General features: G+C 37.1%; 1 protein-coding gene across 5 annotated transcripts in view; it reads left to right on the top strand.

Moving 5' to 3' along the window:
* LOC107587820 (semaphorin-6D-like) overlaps positions 1-24,970 on the top strand; it is a 152,159-nt gene that overhangs the window by 95,715 nt on the left and 31,474 nt on the right. For all 5 annotated transcript variants that reach the window (XM_016275758.1, XM_016275761.1, XM_016275760.1 and 2 more), the window contains 12 exons: positions 6,347-6,543; positions 13,663-13,777; positions 14,226-14,283; positions 17,376-17,432; positions 18,321-18,422; positions 20,901-20,991; positions 21,270-21,392; positions 21,482-21,570; positions 22,127-22,344; positions 22,506-22,637; positions 23,538-23,693; positions 23,879-24,052. In XM_016275758.1, coding sequence (XP_016131244.1) covers positions 6,405-6,543; positions 13,663-13,777; positions 14,226-14,283; positions 17,376-17,432; positions 18,321-18,422; positions 20,901-20,991; positions 21,270-21,392; positions 21,482-21,570; positions 22,127-22,344; positions 22,506-22,637; positions 23,538-23,693; positions 23,879-24,052 — 1,454 coding nt within the window. In that variant the 5' untranslated portion in view covers positions 6,347-6,404. The remainder of the gene's footprint in view (positions 1-6,346; positions 6,544-13,662; positions 13,778-14,225; positions 14,284-17,375; positions 17,433-18,320; positions 18,423-20,900; positions 20,992-21,269; positions 21,393-21,481; positions 21,571-22,126; positions 22,345-22,505; positions 22,638-23,537; positions 23,694-23,878; positions 24,053-24,970) is intronic.

Genomic DNA, 24,970 nt, shown 5'->3' with positions numbered 1-24,970 from the left:
TTTGCTATTGACTGTTCAAATGTGGAGTTTTGCGCATCGTGTGTGTGTGTGTGTGTGCGCGAGTGAGCGAGACAGCGCGAGAGAGAGAGAGAGAGCGCGAGAGCGAGAGGGGTCACATCAGAGTGGAGTCAGCTGTCTTAACCGTAGCTTGTGTACTGCAAACACATACCAGCTTCATCACTGTGTCTGTCACGCGATTCTGTTCCCCTTTCAGGCTCTGTCTTTACATTTATTTTGAAAGATGAAGCTGGCGATTATGGTAAGGGGCGTTACATTTCCGACGAGTGCTTGCGGTGTTTGGCCAATCACAATGCACTGGGTCAGCTGGCCAATCAGAGCAGACTGCGCTTGTCAGAAGGAGGGACTTTGTAGAAAACGAAGCGTTTGAGAGAGGTGGGGCATAGAAGACCTACAATAATGTACAGTATTTTAAAAAGAATGTGTTTTTTGAGCATTAAATCATGTCAACATATTCTGTTACACCAAATACAAAAAATAATGATCTTTAAAAAAGCATCATATGACCCCTTTAAAATGTAAATTATTCCTGCTGTGGCAAAACTGAATTTTTGCAACAATGAGATTCCTTTCAGGATCCTTTGATGAATAGAAAGTTCAAAAGAGCAGATTTAAAAAATAAATATTTTTTTACCATTATAAATATTTAGAACATTATCAATTGTTTTCAAAAAGAAAAATCAAACAAACAACAACAAAAAAACCTTAATGGCCTCAAACTTTTAAATGGTAATGCACTATAGCAGAATGTCCAAGCTGCTCTTTTCTATATTGTAAAATTTGTGAATAACTATTTCAGCCTATTTCTTACACAAATATATCATCTGGCTACAAAAGACTTGGAATGTAGGACAACTTTTACTATGTTTTCATGGTTTGTTTTTTGCTTTTTTGGAGATGAACCCCATCCGTTTTTATTTACATGGACAAGAGCTGCTCTAGCGTTCTACTAAACTACTCCTTTTATATTTTACTAAATAATCAAGTGTCATACTTCGAAGTGTCATGGATCGAAATAAGTAACTGGTAAATGGTGAATTTTTATTTTTTGGTGAATCTTTTTTATATAAATAAATGTGGTCTGATTCAGACAGATTTGGCTTTATACTCATAGCTATGCTTAGAATTAATAGGTTTTTGCAGTTAACTTCGTGGAAGACTACTTTGTGTTGCAAACAAAACACTTATTGGCTAGCTAATGTCTGTTCTATTATTGAATCTCTGTTATTGAATTATTGAACTCTCTTTAGGTTCCAAACTTCAAACTCAGTGTGCATTTTAAGTTCTGATTTACTGTCTATAGAGCAGTTTCTTCAGTTGTTTGTGTTTTTACATTATATATGTTTGCAAAGAGATTTAATAGGGCTTTGAAAGATTATCTACCCATCAACAGCTCTTTGTGGTTGAAGTTCATTCTTTAGCTAATGTCAGATTGGCGTACCATAAATGTCTTGTCAATGTTATTGATTAGCATCTGGTATACGGTCAACCAAATAGCAGTTTTACATAATGGGGGTGATTGTTTTCTTTGTGAAGGATAAATGCTATGCTGCCTTAAAACTTGGATGAAAGCATCTCAACTGAGCATCATTGTGCCAAGACTTGTAAAGCGTTGTTGGAACCTGGATTTGTTTTAGGCTGGCTGTGATTTGCAGAGCTTTACAGAGACAGAGAGAGTGAGCTGAGGGGAAGTAATTAAGTCCAAATCCATTTAGGTCATTGAATTAATTGAGGGACACGTTGACTGGTTTCCCAGTCCTATCACTGTTCTCATCAGCCTTGAGTGCTGATTGAGATGCCATTTGGAGCATGTATTAATGGCAGCAGAGAGAGCAGCTTGGAGGAATGGGCTGTCTGGTCTTATCTGCGCGACGTCGCTGAGGTCTCAAACTCTTGGGTCTCTAAAGAGTGCTTCGCCTTGAGCGAAAGGGACATCTTTATATTGAAAATTATTAGGACAGGAGTTTGTTAAGGATTAATTTGACCTGATTCCTTTGAGGTTTTTAAATATCTTTGAAGTTCTTCTTTTTTGGATTTGTTCTTAACTTTTACCTTAAAGTCGGCAGCGACGTCGCGCAGATAAGACCAGACAGCCCATTCCTCCTAGCTGCTCTGAAATGAAATGAAAATCTATCCATTTTGTAAATGCATGTTATTGATCTTATCGTTAACTATTCATACACATTTTCAATCTGTTTCTTTTTTTCATGACTTTGTATTTTATATTAAAATGTGAAAAGTAGATCTTCCAAAATGATACATTTCACTCTGATCTATGCCAAACAGTTTGTCTGCCTAAACTTCACTCCTTTCTTGCAATCAACTGCAACTGTTCGACAGTACCAAGTCCTAGCAACATTTTTTTCTTGTATAATAATCACTTGGATGTACTTCACAATGTGGAAGAAAAGATATGCCATTACTTCCATTTTATCGAGACTTTAAGTATTGGACTTTAGTGTGTAATTTGTCTCACAGCATTTGTGCTGTGGGAATGAATGATACCTCATATCATGTTCGGGAGAGGTGTGCTAGTACTTTTCAAAGCATTCTAACTTACATTGGCTGTAACTGGCTACAGTAGCTGGTCAATAAAAAGGTGGGGGAAAAAATAGATGTACAGTTAGCAACCACCCACAACCCTGTAACATCATGGCACCACTCTTTTTTTTTTTCATCAGAACTTTTTGTGAAAATGTTATTCTTAGATGTTTTCTGCACTGTATTCATCAATTTTCACATGATCTCTTCCCCATTGTCAATTCCTTGAAAAGCAACACGGCTTTGGTTTTGGTTCTGCAGTCACAAGACATCCGGATGGTATAATTTGTGCTTATCTGTCATGATCCTTGTTTGTTTGTGTCCATATAAAAACGACCCCATGATCCTTTCAGCGTCAGCCTGGGGAAGATGATGTCTCACATTTTGTGCTGTATTAGTTCTAGAAGAGTGTCCTAAGTGTGTATATGTGCTCCATTAGAAGCGCACAGCTCTGTCCCTGTACTCAGTTCTCTAAGTATAGCTAATCCATCAGACATAATGTCCCATTATATAGCCCTGACACAGTGTATCCTTGTGTGGCCACTAGGGGTGGAACGGTTCAACTTACTCATGGTTCAGTTTGTATCACGGTTTTAGAGTCACGGTTTTAGTATGGTTCGGTATGTGCTATGTTTAGGCAAAAACTATACTGTCAAATAAAAAGAAAGAAAATAAGAATAATCTATCTAACTACAAGCAACAGAACAAATAAATACAATAGAGTAAAGATACAAATAAAATAAACAGTGATTTTCAGGTTTTTTTAGGTAGGTCTAACATTAGTTTCAAGTACAGAAATTGAATAAAGTAATGAAATGTAAAACAGCATTGCATATTTGACTATATAAATTAAAGATTAATCTTTATTAAAGTTACAAACGCTATTCAATCAAGAGCAGTGAGTGATTTCTTTGTTGCTGTTTGATTAATATTAAGGAAGTGTTGACACTTAAAGAAAATTGACTGATCTAGTGCACTGATACAGTACATTCAGCCGGTTATGTCTGCTATAGGATACTTACCAAGATGGTCATTTTGACAATTTTTGTGTGAATTTGTCCATTTAAACAATACTTCTGAGACAGTAGTTCTGAGGTGCGGGTTTGCACGCTTCGGATGAATGCACACACAAATCTTCTCACTGCGCTCGCAAGCTCGCGTCCTCTGGCTCTTAAATATTTAAACTGGCAAAGCTTAAACGAGTTTTGCTTAAACACAGTTTTGCTGTTCAGGTCTCACCTGTGCGCGCACTATCAGCAACTGGGTGATGACGGAATAAATGCTCATATTCCAGCATACAGCATTCGCACTGAACAAGAGTGAATGGTTTGTCCACGTTTTTTTTTTCATCGCTGTTGTTGTAATGTATTGAGAAGCCAGAATGCGCATCCATCAACAGAAACATATATTAGCCGAACCCTATTTGTTTTACGTGTTATTTATAGCTAACCATATTACAAATGCGTTGTCAGATTTAAGTTGAACTAAAGGTCCTAACGCGTGTGTGGAGAACCGTACGGTTCGATTTTTTTCTGCGAACCGTTCCACCCCTAGTGGCCACATGGGGTGATTAATTGTGATCAGGCTTCATATCAGTTCAAAAACAAAAGGTTTTTGGCTGGACATTAAAATTTAAAGGACACATTGTCAGTTGTAAGACACAAACTCATCTGTTTACTAAAGCAGTGTTTCTACACTGATGACTCAGGCTATGTAAATATTGTTTTAGCAAAGATAAATGTGTTTTTGTGCAAAAATTGAAATCCAAATTGTGAATTTCCTTTTTATAAACAGTCATGTTATTAGTTTTGCACATTTTAGACCAAATGGGGTTTGTGGTTATAATAGTACATTTCAGTATTTGTTTTTAAGCACATTTTTGTTTACATTTTTGATGGGTCATCACCACTTGATTTCTGATGTTAAATCTGCATCCTGAAGCAAAACTAGTTGAGAATCACTGTACTAGAGGACAGTCCATTCTTTTTTTGGTCATTGTATCATGTAGAATAACCTGATGCCAAACTCATTAACATCAGTATCTCAGTCCATTATGAATCTAATACAAACACTCAAAGCGTTCATTAATAATTCAGCCTATTTTCAGTAGGACTCTTTGGCAGGATACTTTCATTTTTTCCATTGCCCTGAAAATAAGTTTTTGATCCATCCCCATTGGCCTCGTGTAAAAGCTGACAGACTGAGACGGCATCCCAGCAGCCTTTGCGGTTAATTGAGTTAAGTCACCTGTGAAAGACTGTACAGTTTGAGTCAATGAGCCAGGTGTCCCTCAGGCTGGGGCCCTTATAATATAACCTATTGTGTTCTCGCTCACTCAGTCCATCTTTTTTCTTTCCCCATCTCCATTTCTCCATTATTATGCTGGGCGTGTTAATAAAAGCAACACTGCCGCTGTCTGAATCAGTGTGACTGCAGGATGCTTGAATATTAGATTGCATTAAAGGAATAGTTAAAAGTGAAAATTCTTTGATTATTTACTCACTTTGTTGACAACCCATCTGACTTGCGCTATTCGCTATTTTCCAATGCAGTTAGTCCACATTGCTTTCAAGCTTCAAAAATGGCACAAAATAACCATAACACTATCCTAAAAGCAGTGGCAGCTCATGGGTTTTAAAATAGAGGAGGCACACTAATTGTATTGGTCTGGGATCCCTGCCGATTATTATTATTATTATTATTTGCTTAACCACTTTAAAATGGCTTTTTGGTTGCTTTTAGTCAGAAAACGTAAAGAAAACGACATACATACAGCAAGATAATATAATTTCACTTACCTGGCCTATCACTGTAAGCAAACATCCATCCCTTCTTAAAAGTCTGTGTTAAAAGAGAGCTGGCTGTTGCGCAGTTTAATTAAGCCAACTGCTGTAGCCTATATCCAGCTTTGGCTGTTTTCCTTAAATTTGTATATATACTGTTTAAATGACAGCTTGATAAATCTGTTGGCAATCAAATATTCAATATCGCTACTACTCATAAGTACTTGGTACATTATCAGCACAGCGGCAGACGTTCAGACTAATATCACTTAATTTACGTATCTATGATGATTGGTTGATATCAGAAGGAGGCTAGCCTCCCTTGCCAGGGTTCTTTTCTCAACACTCCTCAGCGCTGAAAGTGAACACTTGATGCTGATTGGCTAATTTTTTTTACCAACGGAGGCACGAGAGCTCATCTCTTCCCCGGCCTCTCCCTACCCTTCTATATCACCTAGCGGTTGTAATTACATCAGCAGATTCGGCACATTCGCGATAGAAAAGTGGCGCGTTCACGTTATGGTATTACAACTGTGAAATTACAAACAAAAAATACACATTTTGAGACATGAACTGAAATGAATTGTGAATTTTATTAACATTAAATCGTCCTCCTCCCATTTTCACCTCAAAATGATGGGGAAGCTGTGCCTCCCCCGACGAGCCGCCACTGCCTAAAAGTGGTACATATGACTCATGTACTGCATTACAAGTCTTCAGAAGTTTTAAAGATCATTTTATGATACTTCCCGAAGCTTAAATGCCTCGCCCCCAATCATTGTAATTGGGTGTAAAAGAGCAGCTAGTGCAATTTCTTAAAATTTCTCTATTTGTGTTCCACAGTCATACAGATTTGAAATGACATGTCAGTGAATTTCACAATCATTCAGTCACACATATAAGTTGTTGAGTCAAGTGGAAGCACAAAAATCCTTTTTACTGAGGTTGCAGTGACCATTTTTTAAAATGGCTCTCTTTAATAGCTCTCTTTTTTGTCTTTCCAGGTGGTGATCAGTCTGCTCTGGGTCATGCTGTGTGGCTGACTTCTATGCTCTAGCTGAAATGAGGTTGGTGATTTTGGGGTCGCGGCCCCTCTTGGCCTTGACCCTCACGCTTACCCTCACCTGCCTAAAACATCTGTGCCATGGTGCGACACCCTTTCCTCAGGACCTGGAGCCCATCAGCACCGTCGGTAGTGAACGTAAGTATAAAACAATGAAACACCACAAGTTCCTGGGATAAAAGTCACATTATTTCACAGATATCTTTTTAACTTCAGGCATACAAAGAGTGTTGAAACCTCAGTTTTGTGTTCATATCTTCATAATTCAATCATGGCAGTTTGAATTATGAATTCTTTATCTTGCAAGATATATTGCAATAGGCGCATTAAACCGTACCCAGAGTTTAAAAGTAAACCGCCTGCCAAGCAATCAGGTCTTGGCAGGCGTAAAGCATTTCACACGCCAAATACGTATATCAGCAGCCATGGCTGCCAAGTCCATCCTCCCTCCACCTTCTCGTTCCCAGCCCTAATCTACCCCATCCCGGTTTTCCGCTCTATGTTACTCCCTAGCTTCCAAACATACTGGGTCTGAGAGAGCAGCTTCATTTGGGGGCTGCTGTGAAGTTGTTACTAATTGGCAAATAAAAACTCCTTAGTCTTGGCTGTGTTGCAAACAGCAGGGTGTGGAGAGGCTAACTCAATTGCAAATGAAGTGTTTACTGTTTTATGTTGATATTTTGTGGCCAACTCATTTTTATACAGTCCATACAGCCCAACACTATATTGGTCATAATTATTTTGGAAAACCAAAAAGCGTTATTTTACATTGAATTAGTTGGAGGTGTGGTTTAGTGGGAGGGATTTGAGCCATTCAGAAGTGAATTGATAGTTCAGTTACTGAATTTTAATTGATTTGAGGTTGCAAACAGTTCAGTCAATGTTAATTGTAAAGTGAATTGATTCATGGACCAATTTTAACTAGAAAAGCAAAAGAATGATGGCTTAAAAAAATCTTGATTGAAAGTTTTGAAAATAGATAAAGATGGATTGATGGATAGACAGATGATGAATGGATGGACAGATAGATGGATAGGGAGAAAGATAGATTGATGAATAGATGGAAAATGGATAGATAAATGGACAGACTAATACAGATGGATGGACAGACCTGTATGACTTTCTTTTCTTCTAAGGTTTTGTAGAAATCTTGGTAACCAAATAGTTTCTTTTCCCATTGACTTCCATTATATTTTTAACCATCCAGTGGAAATCAATAGAAACTGAAGCTATTTGGTTACCAGCATTCTTCAAAATATCTTCTTTTGTGTTCCACAGAAGAAGGTAAGTCATACAGGTTTGGAACAACATGAGTGTGTAAATTATGACAAGTTTCATTTTTGGGTGAACTATAAGTTCTATGTGGCTACTTTAAGCTGGAATCTAGCTTGTGGTCCCATTTTCACTTTCGTCTCCTATCATTTTAACTTTCAAACACAGAATTCAGCATGGATGTACCATGATTGACACGGGAGGCTCGAGGGGGGTCATGTATGAGCAGATACAAGATCTCTGCTGCGTCCTTTGTTCTGCTAAAACAAGTGGACCACATTTGAGAGAGCTGGACTCAAAAACAAATACTGAGCCTCACAGCCATTGGTGTACAGATAGCTGGGCTAATAGAGCTCTCCAAAAAGAACATCACACGAGTAATGAGACCCATTTATCAACCATTTCCACCTGTGTGTGTTTATGTGCTTGCTGTATGTGTATGTGTGGTTTTACATCCTGAGACTTTGCTCTGTTCTACAACTGTTATACATTGTAACCTTTAAACCCATTAGATGGCCTCGACCGCGTTCACACTGTAGCTAAATAACAGTTTTCACTCCTCTTCTGAGTGCCAAATCCTGTTGTTCACAAAACACTTTTAGGGGAGTGACAACTACAACATGGAACCAACTGTAACAAGCAGTGTTTTGTTTATGCTTGTTAAGATGATGCTTTGAAACAGCCTGGACTGTAATGTTTGGGTTTGTTCTGGATGGTGGGAGGAGCTACAGTGCACAGAGACCATATCAAAATATGCAAATGAGTCAAGACAGGTACCTCAATTTCAGTGATTTTTCTAACACAGCAGCTCAGAGCAGCTGGCAGCAAGTGGCATCACTGAATTAACAACTAGTTGTTCAGTTTGCTTCTGTACACATGACACATTTAATGTATAATTTGATTGTGATTGTCACTATCTTAATTTTCAGGAGCTAATTCAGTTGTTGAATATGATTTTCATTGTACATAAGTGAACTGAACAGATAGTTGTTAATACAGTTGGTGTATTTGCATATTTTGATACCAGTCTGTCTCTTTCCACCATAGATGGTCCCATCAGCCCTGCGGTCTTTGTGCAGCCCACACATTACAGACGGAAAGAAGCAGCATCTTAACAAGCTTTAACACAATATGGTGTCTTAGTATTATTATTAGTAGAGATGCATAATATATTGGTACCATATCAGTTATTGACCGATATGAGAGATATGAAAAAATACATATATTTATCTGTCGCCGATATTGTATATTCAGCTGTGCTGCGCATTTCTTCTATTTTTACATTTAGGGTACCTTTATTCATCGCTCACTTAAAATTACATTAAGAAAACGGTAATAATTTAATAACACTGTTAAATAAAATGTTTAGCAAATCTTAAAATCAATTTCTAATTTTCATACTATATGTTCTCTAGTGAAAAAGAAATATACTAACATGTATTTGAAATACATTAATGTCATGCTAAGTGTACTACAAATACATTTACATATTAATCTGCTTAATAAAAATACCTTGCAATTGTACTTTTAGCATACTAAACTGGTATCCTTAAATTCAGCTAAATTGGAACAACTAATTTTGAGTTTAATGCACTTAAATTTTTTGGAAGTAATGTTGAAGTCCAACAAAAGATATACTGAAGTATATTTGATTATGCTAAAGTGGAACTATTGCAAGTATACTTCAGGTTCACTTTAAATATCTTGAATTTGAAGACTGATGTTATTCAAAGATCATACAATCCTGAAAAAATCACCAATATTGGCATTAAAACACATTTTAAGCTTAATATTTAGAAATGTGTATTGTGCACAAGTAGTAATCCAAATAATGTTTAATTATCATTTTTATATCGGTAAGTCTTGAGCGATATGTCAGTGAATATGTTCATAGATTTGAACTATACTTAGTATGAAATTAATGTGTTTCAAATATATAATTTTTTTTACTTGGTTTATGATGTTGGGATGCCTACATTTACGTAAATTTACATTATTTTAGTTCATAGTATTTAATTAAATTAATTTGGACAAATTAGTATAAATAATGTACATTTTAATATTACAATTTAAGTAAATAAATCTTAATAAAAAATAATGTATATTAGTGCTGTCAAACGATGAATCGCGATTAATCGCATCCAAAATAAAAGTTTTTGTTTACATAATATATGTGTGTGTACTGTGTATATTTATTATGTATATATAAATACACACACATACAGTATATATATTGAAAATATTTACATGTATTTATATGTCTATATTTATAATCATATAATTTATATTATATATAAATAGATTTAATATATAAACAACATATTTGTCTGAAATGCATACATGCATGTGTGTGTATTTATATATACATAATAAATATACACAGTACACACACATATATTATGTAAACAAAAACTTTTATTTTGGATGCGATTAATCGTTTGACAGCACTCATTTATATACATTTGTTTTTAGCCATGTCATGAAAAAAATTATATATTTAGTTGGTTATTTTTTCATCCAGACACTATTTGACTCTTGACAGAATGAAAATGTGAATTAGACCTGTTAGAAAATATGCTGAAATACACTACACTGCCCAGATGTTTGCCCCAGTTTGCAGTCTGGTGGAGTTGATGCTAGTTGCCAGCCAGCAGATTTGGGGCAGTTGGAATTGACAGATTTCATAGAAAATCACATTGTGCAAGGTATATATCAGACACGTTTGATATTTTGAAGTGATTTTAGAACACATTATTTTTATTTGTCATGTTTCATGACTTGAAAGTTCGATAGTGAATGAACCTCAGTCGTTTAGTGTACGATGCTGTTTTTTTAACCATATATGGCAAGTTGTATGATGCTTATTGTTTCAAAATATAAGTACATATTTCCTGTCTTTTAAAATGTATAACTGCGGTTTGGTAGAATAATCTTGAATTATTTTGAAGAATGAAGCTGAGAATTCTAGAGTATTCATTCTCATGCAGTGATTTTCAGACTTGTGAGAGTTGTGTGGATTTAATTTTCTTCCTCATATCACTGGTTCATTGGCTCTGGCTCCATGTCGAGATGCAGACCCTCTGGGTGATCTTTATTGAGTGATGATCCTGCCGAGATCAGATGATGGTGATGATGTTTACCCAGTCAGTGTCTTTGAGAAGAGAGTGAAGTTTCAGCTCCAATTTAACCCTTGCATGTTTGTTTACTGTAGTTCCTGAACATCAGAGCGAGCATCGGTTCCAGCTGCGGCCACCTATGGTCTGCCAAGCTCAGGAGAAACTCTAACAATACACAGCTTCATAATCGCTGAATAACTAGTAACAGGAATCATTAAAACGTCCAGATTTTCTTCTCACCCCAAGGTCATGTTTGTCACCATGTGGCTGCTACTTTTGAGCAGTGCACAGTTTCCAAGCAGACCTGCAAATGAAAGGTCCCTGCAGGTTAGATGTCTCTGCGGGTCTGAAAATGTTGTGTGACCCACTCAGACTCTCAAAGAAGAGCATGCCAAAGTGACTCATCTTTGACATTGTGCTAGAAACTAATCTTTTTAAGTGTAAATGAGATTAATTAGCAGATGATGTTTGTGAGTGTAAACACTTATCAACATTGCTTGCAGCAAAATGAGATCTGTTATATGAATCATTATAAACATGAAACGGTTTTTTATTTGTGTGGGGGCTGATATTTTTTATGTATTTATTTTTTATTATTGATCAAGATCCCCAGACAGGAGACAGGAAATAAATGGATCAAACCACACTAAATATTTCTGTCTTTTGTTCCAGTAAAAATATTTAAATATGCCTAAATTAGACATAATTGCATAAGATATGACTTAAGGAAATATATCTTAAATGTATATGTATACATATAAGTATTTTATTGTATTTTTTTTATTATTTGTATTTTTTTATTGTACTTACTTTGAACGGTTGTATATCACAATTTCCATAAAAATAGTTGGCAGCAAAAAAAAAAAAAAACTATCAACATTGATAAAAATAAGAAATGTTTCTTGAGCACCAAATTAGCATATTGCTATATCAGAATGATTTTTAATGGCTGATCGACTTTGCTATTTCAGAAATACATTACATTTTAAAATGTATTCCAATAGAAAACAGTTATTTTAAATTGTAATAATATTGTACAATATTACTGTGTTTGCTGTTTTTGGTCAAGCATAAGCATAAGAGACTTATTTCAAAAGAATAAAAATAACTTATTTATTCCAAACCTTTGGCCGCCAGTGTATTTATGTATTTATTTTTGTTATGCTTCTGAAGTAAATTGTTATTCTTTCATGTATGTTTTAGCATAAATTTATTTTATCTTGTTTATGAAAAACAAACTTCTTGCCAATAAGATATTATTTGTAGTAAAAAATAAAATTTTAAATACGTACTATACAATTTTTTTAATTATTCATTTTAGTCTTAATTTTTAGTAAATGCCAAATTTATATTTTCAAGCATACTTATTTATATATGTATTTATTTATAAGTGGAAAATTGGCTAAAATGTTAAAGGGGTCATATGATGTTGCTAAAAAGAACATTATTTTGTGTATTTGGTGTAATGAAATGTGTTTGTGGTTCAAAAAACACATTATTTTCCACATACTGTACATTATTGTTTCTCCTCTATGCCCCGCCTTTCTGAAACGCATCGATTTTTACAAAGCTCATCGTTCTGAAAAGCGAGGTGTGCTCTGATTGGCCAGCTATCCAGTGCCGAATGCCGAATGCCGAATGCCAGTGCCGAATTGGCCGAATACCTCAAGCGTGTGATGGAAATGTTACACCCTTACCATACTGTGATGTCCGGCTTGAGCGACGAGACAAAAACATTCAAACCCATTATAAATTAGGCATTTGTTGCATCCAGTGGGGACATAATTACAGATTATAATGACTTATACTGTCTTTTTACTTTAAATATGAAAACTTACTTACAGTCTGTGAGTCAGAACAGCCGGCATTGTAGTGTACTCTCCCAGGAAAATGTAATGCACACATCTGAATATTTGGGTTGAACTGTTCTGGAACAGTGTTGTAAATACAATTTCTAGTCGTGTCCTCTTTTGGAAGGCCAAACAAAGTAGTTTCGCTTTCACAACGAAACACAGCGTCACACACGGCAGCCTTGAGTGAGCGGAGGCCGGCGGCTAGCGTGAGCGGAGGCCGGAGGGCTAGAGTGAGCAGAGGCGGCGGATTCGACGAAGGAGCGGCCGGCAGGCTTGTGGAAACCACATGTGACGACCCCAGGCTGGACTCCACTTCGTCCACGGTGAAAGCCGATCCGGCGATCCATAGCGCAAAGTTGATGTATTTCCTCAGCGACCAGCACGGATCAGCTCCAGGCATGACGAAGTGGATATCGTCCTCTTTTGGAAGGCCAAACAATGTAGTTTAGCTTTCACAATGAAGCACAGCATCTTCACGACATGGCAGCAGCAACAATACTACAGCGAGAATAAAAGTTACACCTTCTTTCTTTGCGTGAACATTTGGGCGGCGTTATGCAAATCCTCCCACATCGTGACGTAGCAATGTGGGGGCATGTTGGACCGAGCCGTTTTAGGTAGGCGTGGCTGACTCTTAACTTTTATAAAGAATATCTCTTTGGATTTGAGACTTTAGTCTTTGCAACTTTACAGATCTTCTTTATGCACCAAGAGCTTGTAACACTCCAAAGAGAAAGGAAAAATTGAAATCGCATCATATGACCCCTTTAATGTTTTGACAGCTTGACAAAATGTTATTATTAAAATCTCATGAATAGTCCTAAGAAATATAGAGATAATGTGATGCGATGTACACATTAATTTGTTGTTAACAAATTACAGTTAATTAGAAAAAAATGTTGCTATTAAAATAAGAATAATCCTTCAGGTGCATCACTGACACGAAGATAGTACTGTAGACAGTAAGCATTTCTAGTTGATTTTAACCCAGTCTTTTCTCTCTCCCCGTCATGAAGGCACCTACCTGTACCCCAGTTTCCAGGGGAACATGTCAGATAACGACACCGCCAGACTGGGGCTGGATTTTCAGAGGATGCTGCGGATTAACCACATGGTCTACATTGCTGCGAGGTACGTCATGTCAGTTCAATCACACACTCACACTGCACACAACACTACAGTCACACACATTTCAGAAGATTCAAGATGCAACATCAACTGGGAATTCCAGAGCTCCCGATCGGTACACACTAGTGCTGTTTCTCCAGACACCCGCAGCGATAAGACCCACACACTAATGATAAGGGTCGTGTGATTGGGTCAATCAGTCTCATTCAGGCCTGGATTGGAGACAGATGGATGTTGGCTCGCTCTCTGACACCTCTCTCACCCCTTCTATTTCCTCTCTGTCTGTCTCCTCACCACTCGTTGTAGCTGTCCTCTGCCCCTTTCATTTCAGCTCAAGGTGTTATTGGCACTGTATTGTTATTTATTGAAAGAACTGGCAAAAAGAATCTTGGTTGCTCAAATACTTGATGAGAATATTGGCATTCCTGTCTCTCTCTCTCTGTCTCTGTAGAGATCACGTTTTTGCCATTAACCTCAGCGCTTCAGCGGAGCGTATCGTCCCCCAACAGGTAAGCTCACCTTTTTCTCAACTTCCTGTTTCAGTCATCTCTAATGTTTTTCTTTCTCTCAGATCAGTGCAGTGAGTGTGTGATGTCGGAATATTCACTTTTATTCGTCTTTGGGGAAGGACCATTCAGAAATCCCATTTTTCAAATGAGCAATTTTCTTTATGGTGGCTTTAAAGGACGAATATTCTACACTTTTATAGCACTGTCTATTTTTCCCTGAGGTCCACTTGAAATGTTAGTCAAGGTCTTTAACACAAAAAACAGACGTAATTTAGTTTTACAGAACCATTTCCCACTCTGTGTGACACTTGGAATTAAATAGGCTTTTTATTTACTGTACATTCTGTAAGGTTTCTATAGGTTAATGACTGATTGTGATTAGCTAAGCTCATTGCATTTGAGTTTCATTTATTGAAAAGCCTCTTCACAAGCATGAATTATGAGTGGACTGAATTATTTCACAAAAAAACAGTGCTTAAATGTGTAGCATATGGCTGTAGGCTATTGGCAATTTAAACAAATATAATACATTTTCTGCATATTATTTACTATTAGTATTTAAAAGTACTGCTATATGAACAAAAGTGCAATAACATTTGGTTTGCAAACACTTTAAACAAATAAGGTGTTTTTTTACAGCAGTATTCCTTTTACATAGTAGCAGTTAAAATATTTATTGTAAATCTCAACTTATAACATGAATGTAATCAAATTAAATATAAAACCAAAGCTATTTTCCACTGCCAGGGCATTAACGTTTTTATAGAAAATATGTTATAGTTTGTAATAGAAAAACAAGTTATGCTCGGAGTCCAGAGCCTCGATCATAATATTATAACGGGCACCTTAGAGACCAGCACTATAGTGGGACCCAACGCAGCAGAGTGCAGCGCGGGACAACACTTGATGGGCGAGTGCGGGCGGGTAGAGACTCGTGTGTGCGGGATGCGGAAGAATAAGTGTGTACACGCACTAGGCATTTTGAGCGCGAGTGATTGACCCCCAAAGCCCGGTTCGTTTGACTAGTGTGATCGCTCCGTGCCGCGCTCGGGCGCGGTTCGTTTAGCCGGCCCTGGCTCGGTTGGAAGAGCTGGGCCAGAGCACTATTTCCCACTTATGAAGTCGTGAGCGCTTCATGTGAGCGCTGCTGCAGTCTTAGGTCCACCCCAAATGCTCTCCTTGGTTTGAGACACGTGATGATGCCCATCCCAAGCCAGTACTGATCAACATCCCACCCCTCCTATGACCCATGGTTTGTCTGTATGTGTGTTCAGAGCCAGTGAGCAACGGACTTTCATAATAATAAAAAAACTGCATTAATGCGCGATAAAATAATTGTTGGCATTAATCAATTAATGCATTAACGTGATAATAACGCATTAACTTGCCCAGCCCTAATATATATAAATATTAGGGCTGTCAGTCGATTAACATATTTAATCGCGATTAATCGCATGATTGTCTTGAGTTAACTCGATTAATCACAACTTAATTGCACATTTTTATCTGTTCTAAATGTACCTTAAATTAATACATAGACTTGAATTAATAGTTTTTAATACTCTAATCAACATGGGCATGAGCAAATATGGATGCTTTATGCAATAAATGTTTATTATTAGTGAAACCATAGTTAACATAGAGCATGAAGACTACACAAAAGGTCATGGATGTTTTTCAAAGAACTTGTCCATGTCTATTAGACATATTAGTCTAATACCAGGTCCCCATTACTTCTCTTTATTTGCACTGAGCAATTTACTTAGACAAACCTGTTTTCATTTTTGCAGGACAGGGCAGCTCACTGAGCTCACTCGCATGCAAAATGTACATTTATTATTTATTATTACAATTGTTTGCCTCTCTGTGCCCACATACTGTATTTTGATGCAGCTAAATTCTCAATAAAACGGTTTTCATTTATATATTTTACTGTTTCTGTTGTCAGACAACCGAATTAATATGAAATAGTGACTGAAATGCGACCCATTAAGACTACATAACCAACTCTCCCTTTCAAGATGTTAATCTGCACAAAAATCATGATTTATAATTGAGCCGTTGTCTGATAAAATCAAATAGGCTACACATAAGATAAAGACAATAGCTGTGCTGTGATTTCGGCTATACTTGCATACAGCATATATAATATATATATATATATATATATATATATATATATATATATATATATATATATATAATTTTTTTTTTTACTGTCCCAAAATGTCCCATTTACTAAATGTGCATGAGTGAATTACAGGCTTCATATAAAATGAATGGAAAATAAAACAACTCATGTACAATTTAGCTTGACCTACTGAGGTTTCAGCATCAACATTTTCAAAAGGTTAAGCTTCTGCTTTTATTTACCCTTTGCTGAAAAATAGAAGAAAAAGTACTTTAATTGAAGGTATACATTTTCAGGTATTTTATTAATAATTTTTTGTACCTTGTTCAATATAGTTTCTTGTTTTTCCCTCCTAAGAGACCAGTTTTTGCTGTTAACTTGGGTTGTTGAAGTGTTCGCTTATTTGTTTTAAATAGCAAATGAAATCCTGTTTCCATTTTATGCTGTTGTTAATGACAGCAGTCCTTTCAAATGTAATAGTGTTGATGAAGTAGTCTGCTTATGGAGAGATCACACAGTTTTTCTGCTTTTCGTCTTTTGGGTCTCTCTGACATTAATATCTTAACTGTTGAGAGTAAGATGTCACTGCAGAAAATAGTTGAGTTAGTGAGAGTGTTGTTTTTATCTTGTCATGGTATGTGTGTGTGGGTGTTGATTGCCTGCTGTTCCTTTTGGGTGGGCTGACATGGGGCTGTCCAGTAAATCTCTGCAATACATCCTGACCTAATGACACCAGCAAGCACCCAGACAGACACACACACACACACACTCATGAACACAGCTTGTTAACAACCTCAGGGACGTCTCTCTTCCTTCTTAATGCTCAGTCCTCCTTGTCTAACTCTCTTTCCTCCTTTTTATGTTTATTATGTGTGATGTTTATTGAAGTAAATTAGATTTTCCCTTTACAGCTGTTGTGAATAGCGATGAGCCCATGATTGTGTGTTTGTTTGTGTGGCAGAAACTGACATGGAAGACAAAGGATGTGGAGAAATGCACAGTCAGGGGGAAAAACAGCGTGAGTACACAGCCCTTTTATTTCACTTTCTCCCTGTAATTGTGTTGATAGAAGTCAGCAACTGTTGCATTTAGTGCTTATTAGTCTCGCATAGCCAGACCTTCATCTAAATGGCAGGTCTGGTCTGCAGCTTATTCTGGGAAAGAACGGCCAACATAGACAGAAAGAGACCACATGACTGACATATAATGTGACCAGCCACATTCTGCAGTTTTGTGCCGATTAGAGGCAGATTTATGTGAAATAAATTATACAGTAATAGACTGGTGTTCTAAATATTGGCACATCAGTCTGTATGAACAGCTTTGCAGTAAACATTGAAGAAATGTTCACAAATATTATAGATTTTGTGAAGAAGGTTATTTCACATACATAACTATGAAAATATCCAAATATACGGACTGATTAAAAAAATAAATATAATATGGACCATCTATCAATTATTGACCTTAACATGAAAATAATTATCAGTCAGAAAAAACAGTGTCCTTATTCCTAAAAGTTGGGTCAAGGCAGCCAATCAGGTTAGAGCTTGCCAGATCAAGAAGTCACTTTTCTGTGTTGTGGTCAGTATGCATCAGATGGTCAGTAAACGGTCTGGTGATTCTCCACAGGTGGCTTCGTATACATGTAGATTTGTGAACACACACAGTCTTTAAAATATCATTTTTGGTTGAAGACTGAGTTGCAGGGAGCGAGTCAGATCCTGGAGCTCAGCATAGGGATTATGGTAATTTGTGTGTGTGGAAGTGAAGGAAAAAGAGAGTCAGTAATGATGCTCGCTGTAAGCTTCAAGATGAGTCGGTGTGTGTGTGTGTGTCATTCAGGAGTTATATATATATATATATATGTGTGTGTTAGTAAAAGCCAGTGTCTTGTCTTTCACAGGATGAGTGTTACAACTACATCAAAGTGCTGGTGCCACATAACGATGAAACTCTCTTTGCGTGTGGAACCAATGCGTTCAACCCCACATGTCGCAACTACAAGGTATGACGAGTCTATTTCTATCACACGCTTACACACGCACTTACACAGTCAATACCTCCTACAGATGCACAGATTTCTAAAGCTTCCCTTTGCAGAATCAAAACTGACAGTCTACATGCGGTGTGTGTGTGTGTGTGTGTGTGTGCGTGCCCATGTCTTTGTTTGCCAGAGAGCATGTAAATCTGACTAAACTCCGGAGGAGGCCAGCAGGGAGTCAGCTGAACTCTCGGATGAGGCTCTGCTCTCAACTTTTCCATTTGAGGCTCTTTGGAGATCCTGATTTATGCACCTTACCCTGAAGGCATCTTCCCTCCATATCCCTCTCTTTCCTCCTCTCCTCTTCTCTCTCTCTCTGTCTCCATTTCCTGTGTTCACCGTCTCGTTTTTCTGCATCTCTCCGAGGAGAAGGCCGGTTTGTTAGAGCCCCGGAGAAGGACGATATGCCATGTCGTGCAAATCATGTCGCTCAGTTCCTCTGCCTCGTCTCCTCACGCATTCCTTCACTTTCAACTCACAGCTTGAGAGGTTACACATTAACTGTGGAGAACTTTCTGGAAAACTGTGCAAGGAGAGGTTGAGGAGAGATTGTAGGTTTGAGACTTGGAAAAGTTACATTTGCCATTTTAGACTCTTATATCGTGTTTTCCCCAGTGTCTATTTATGGTAGTCAAGAATTCTTGCCACAAAAGTATCCATAATGTATATTTTCTTTTGAGAGGAACAATATATTGGCACCATATCGGTTGTCAGCTGAGATATTAGAGATATTTTAGAATTTATCGGTATCGGTCAATATTATATTTGTACATGCTTATTTCCTAATGTTTGTTTATGTTAGTCAAGAATTCTTTAGTCAATTAATACTTTTTCTTTAGAGAGACACAATATATCTGTGTCATATCGGTTGTAATTTATTGGTATTTGGCCGATATTGAGTATTTGTACATGCTTATTTCCCGGTGTCTGTTTATGTTATTCAGGGATTCTTGCACCAAAAGCATCCGTAATGTACGTTTTCTTTGGAGAGGCATGATATATTTGTTTTTTGTTCTATTTATCGGTATCTTATATTTTATTTTTTCATTTTTTTTGTATATGCTTATTTCCCATATTTTTATGTTTAGATAACCTTTCAGACATCTATTGCTTGTTTATCATTGAAAAACACAAATTATTATTATTATTATTATTACTAAATATAATACATATGTTTCATACTGTATGTTATGTTGTGATGGCTAAATTCACTAGTAACAAATAAAATGATGGTACATTTCTAGTTTTTAGTGTTTTACTTTTAATTTATTTACACTGAATAGTGTATAATTTTAACTATAAGCTTATCACTATCTGTCAGAATTTTTATATTGGTGCATTCCTAGCATAGTTTTTGCTGTGTTTTGCCAGACTCTCCTGTTTGAGTAGGATTTAGGTTATTCATATTTCTTTTAAAGTGATAAACGGACACATAACACAAACAAACAAACAAACAGGCACACTTTCCTCGATAGAGGTGTATAGATGGTCAGTCTTTGACATAGAACCAATCCAGTGCTGTTCCTGCTTTAATTCCCCTCTGTTCTTCTCTATCCCTGTGAGTTACAGGGCAGTGTAAGGGCTGGTGAGCTTCAGCTGGTTCAGTAGGTGTTAATCCGGTAGGGATGACACACAATGTGACCCTGAATACCAGAATGCCCATAGGACCCTCTCAGCCACACTGCTAAATGTGTTTGTGCGTGTGTATAATCCAGCCATCTTTGTGAGGACGTCTCTAGCCCTGCAGGGTGAATATCTGTGTGGATTTGTACACATATGTGTGTGTGTCACCCAACACAGGCAGTTAGCACGCCGTTTTTTTTTTTTATGTGAACACCACAGGTCGGGAGCTTCTGCTCTGCCTCTGACTAACAAGAGAAACTAGCACACTGTTCACACCTACAACTCCCAAAGAGGAACAAAAAAACAACAACCATGGAACACACACCACCCACCGGTCCACAAACATTTATACAACACTGGATTTCAAGCTGCCAAAAGTCTATGCAAAAACCACCAACAAGTATTTAAAACATGCCCTTAGTGGTATTTACAGTATAATGGCACTGTAAAGAAAGGTATGTTTTACAAGAAACATACTAATAATTATTTGTGAAATTTACCAGCAATTTCTAAATGAAAATTGTTTTACAAACAAATATTTTTCACTGTAGTTGTAAACAATTCACCAGTGCATCACAATTCTTTCTCAATAGATTCTGAATCGGAATTGAGAATATTAAAGTGACAATTCATCCAAAAAATGAATGTTCTGTCATTTACTCACCCTCACATCTTTTTACCCAAACAATGAATGTCAGTGGGGTCCAAATCAACAAGGAATTGATTAGACATTTTTCAATATGTCTTCGTGTTGTATTTCTAGGGTTCTTTAGTTGGCTCAGGGTGTGTAAGGGTTCTTTTTTTCCTCTATCTGGTCAGATGTCTTCTCTGGAACAGGATGGAGAGGAGGTGGTCGGTCAAGCCCGTTGCCCTTTCGAATCCCGCCAGTCCAACGTTGGCCTGTTTGCCGGTGAGTTGGCAGAGCACCAGCCGTCTGGGGAGGAAGACACGAAATCTCTTATAATCTCACTAGTGTTCCACTGACATTTTACAAAGCGCAGGAAGTCGCAGTGAGACAGCAGTGATCACAGAAGCACAGAGATTCAAAAGGGACATGCGGGAGATGAGACTCGTCTCTCTCTCTTTTTCCTCTTTGTACCATATACAAACTGAACTGAGCTTAGCTCTGCTGTGTGGGGTTCGTGTTGTTTTGATTTATCAATACTTATTTCTCACCTCACTTCCCAGGCGGTGACTTTTATTCAGCCACAATGACAGATTTTCTAGCAAGTGATGCAGTGATTTACCGAAGTTTAGGAGAAAGCAGTCCTGTCCTGCGTACTGTAAAATACGACTCAAAATGGCTACGAGGTGCGTCGCCTTGTTATTCAGATACCTACATTTATTTTCTGTATAATTTCAGTATTTTTATGTTTTTAATCATGTCTTTATTTATTTAGAGCCTCATTTTCTTCATGCCATTGAGTACGGGAACTACATCTACTTCTTTCTCAGCGAGATTGCAGTAGAGTACACCACCCTTGGCAAGGTCAGACACTTCAGTTCATTTCTTCAATATACTGCAAAAACACTTTTTCCTAGTTTTCCTTTTTCCTTGTTTTCCAAGAAAAATAAGAAGATACGTTTACTTAAAGAAAATTTGCATCAACTATTAAGATTTGTTTTCAGAGTAGTCATTAAGTTTATTTTTTATTTGTTTATTTTTTTTGGTAACATTTTATCCAGTATAGAGACCAATTCTCTATTAACTATTTGCTTATTAGCATGCCTATTATTAACAAATTGGCTGTTTATTACTGCTTATAAAGCACATATTCTGCAAGACCATTTTATACATCCCTAATCCTACCCAATACCCAAACTTAACAACTACCTTACTAACTATTAATAAGTAGCAAATTAGTAGTTTATTAAGGCAAAAGTTATAGTTTGTTCATTAATAGTGAGAATTGAACCTTAAAATAAAGTCTGACTCTTTTTTTTCATTTTCAGGTAAAGCCAACAAGAACAAACTATTTGCCAATGTAGGTCTGAAAAATTTCTCTCACTTCCTTACTTTTTTATGTCTCATTTACTTACACCAGGTGGTGTTCTCTCGGGTCGCTCGCGTGTGTAAGAATGATAACGGTGGCTCTCCAAGGGTTCTAGAGCGCTACTGGACGTCTTTCCTGAAAGCCCGGTTAAACTGTTCGGTTCCGGGTGATTCATTTTTCTACTTTGACGTTCTTCAGTCATTAACCAATGTCATGCAGATCAACCACAGGCCTGCGGTTTTAGGCGTCTTTACCACTCAAGCCAACAGGTACAGAGTCTCACCATAATACGATTTGTATTTCCATAAACACTTCAACAACAGCCTTAATTTATTTGAATCCAATCCATTTGATTTATTTATGAATAGTTTATTTTATAGTTTATAGTTTATCCAATAATAGTTTATCAACGGAGCTTTTATCTCCTCAGTATCACCGGTTCTGCTGTATGTGCATTCTACATGGATGACATAGAGAAAGTGTTTAATGGGAAGTTTAAGGAGCAGCGAAACAGCGAGTCAGCCTGGACGCCAGTTCCTGATGAAATAGTGCCCAAACCACGGTGAGTCATGAAGGGTTATAGCAATCCACTTGATACTAATATCAGTAAATCCTTTTATAATAATTATAAATGTATAAATATGAATTAAATTAAAACAATGGAGTGTAGCCTTCAAATAGTAAACAGAAAGAAAATATTATAATATGTAGTTATAATATATATTATAATTATAGAGTAATGAGGAAGAACGCATCAAATTCAATAATAATAAATGCTGTTCTTCTGAACTTTCTATTCATCTAAAGAAATTATGTAGCATTCCTCAATTTCACAAAAAATATTAAGCAACTCAACTGTTTAAACATTGATAACAAAAAGAAATGGTTGAGCACCAAGTTAGCACATTAGAATGATTTCTGAAGGATCATGTGACACTGAAGTCTGAATTAATGGCTGCTGAAAATTCAGCTTTGCCTTCACAGGAATAAATGACTTTTTAAAATGTATAGAAAACAGATATTTTAAATTGTAATAATATTTCACAATATTACTGTTTTTGCTGTGTTTGTTTGAAAAAATAAATGCAATATCCCTAGAGTAAGATGAAAACATCACACAAAAGCATGTATTAATAATAAACAAATCAAATATAGCATGGCACATACACACAAGTGACAAAGAATCGACTTCCTTGTCGTCTTGCTCTGCGTGATATGCCTGGACCGGTTCTCTGGAGCTGTGACAGCAGCCTGTTCGGCCCGATGGACTCCGAAAACAGCTTTTATTTAACAGTGGCAGATGGTTGGAATGGTTCTTGTTAATTGTGTGTGTATGTGTGTGTGTGTGTGTGTGTGTGCGTGTGAGCTGTTTTTGCAAATCATTTCCATGAGGCTTCATGGGAAAAGTCTGTGCAGGTAGTAGTCTATAGTTTTTTTTATCTCTATCTCTCTCTCTCTCTAGGCCAGGGTCCTGTGCTGGTGACGGCCCTGCTGCTGGTTATAAGTCCTCCACAGATTTCCCTGATGAAACTCTTACATTCATTAAGTCTTATCCACTAATGGATGAGGCCATACCGTCTGTCAACAACCGACCCTGCTTCACACGAACCACCAGCAGGTACGCACACACATGCTCCAATAGAAATTGTACACTCAACCGCTCATTATTTTAGCACTCTTTATTTCTCCAGAGAGGAGGCAACCGTTATTAGTGCTGGAGAATAAATAAGCATTTAGTGTTGTGATGGAAAGACATGTTTGTGATTTGTTTTGTTGACTAATTAGCTTATGTTCCTGATGTAGGTTCAAGCTGACCCAGATAGCTGTGGACACAGCAGCTGGCCCATATAAGAACTACACGGTTCTGTTTCTGGGTTCAGAAAACGGACGAGTCCTGAAGATTCTCGCCAGCATGCACCCAAACTCCACCTACAGCACGCAGGTTTTGGAGGACATAGATGTTTACAACCCCAACAAGTGGGTTATATTGCATGCACACACTCCTTGGTTGCGACATGATTTATGTTATTTTGTCTGAAAACTAAAAAAAAAAAAAAAAAATTTGTTGTTTAGTGTGCAGCTATGTAGCATTTTGGACCAGTACGTTTTCACTGTGGAAAGGGCTACAATGGCGTGCAACAGTCAAATTCCGGGAGCAAAAATCTCCATAGAGAAATTGATTTTTTTTATGACAACTTATCAGCCATTAAAGACAGACCTACAATGAGCTGGAGTGTTGGTAACCAGTGAAATATGGTTTTGATGAAGCCATAAAACTGCATTACTTTAACTTAGTTTTTAAGTAATCGCCACCAATCAGACAATCACAACAAATCAGAGTAATTTAGTGCCCACCCATTGCAGAGAAAGCACTGCAAATGACGTCAATAAACATCAAATATTTTTGCTTCAAATTAAAGTTTGTAATGTAGTGATTCATATTGTAGCTGGTTGGTTTAGTTCATGACTTATAACTCTTTAACATATACTTTTTTAAACCCCTATGGGAGAAATACTTCCAAAACCAAGGCTGCTGAAAAAGTGGGATAGTATGATGGGATACTAAGAGACAAACAGAAAACAAAGGCAGAGGAGAGAGAGGAACAGGACTGGGAAAAGATCTCGAGGAATCAAACTCGAGTTTCCCGAGGCACTGCTAAACCATATGTCAGAGCACTGCCCATGAGGCTATGGCTCTGGTGCTGATCTGCATTTTGATAGAGTTTATTCTAGAATACACATGAACCAGACAAGCCTGAGAAATAGTGTGAGTTTAGTGAGTTTTTAGTGTGAATTGAGCTGAAGACACAAAATTGTTGTTGCAGTTGTCCGATTTTATTGATTATTTGAAATATGTTATCAAAACCGTTTCAGATCTTTTTATTCAAGTAGATA

This window comes from Sinocyclocheilus grahami, unplaced genomic scaffold (assembly GCF_001515645.1).
Source record: "Sinocyclocheilus grahami isolate Dianchi unplaced genomic scaffold, SAMN03320097.WGS_v1.1 scaffold96.1, whole genome shotgun sequence".
Taxonomy (NCBI): Eukaryota; Metazoa; Chordata; class Actinopteri; order Cypriniformes; family Cyprinidae; genus Sinocyclocheilus; species Sinocyclocheilus grahami.
This window is presented reverse-complemented; position numbering and strand designations above follow the sequence as displayed.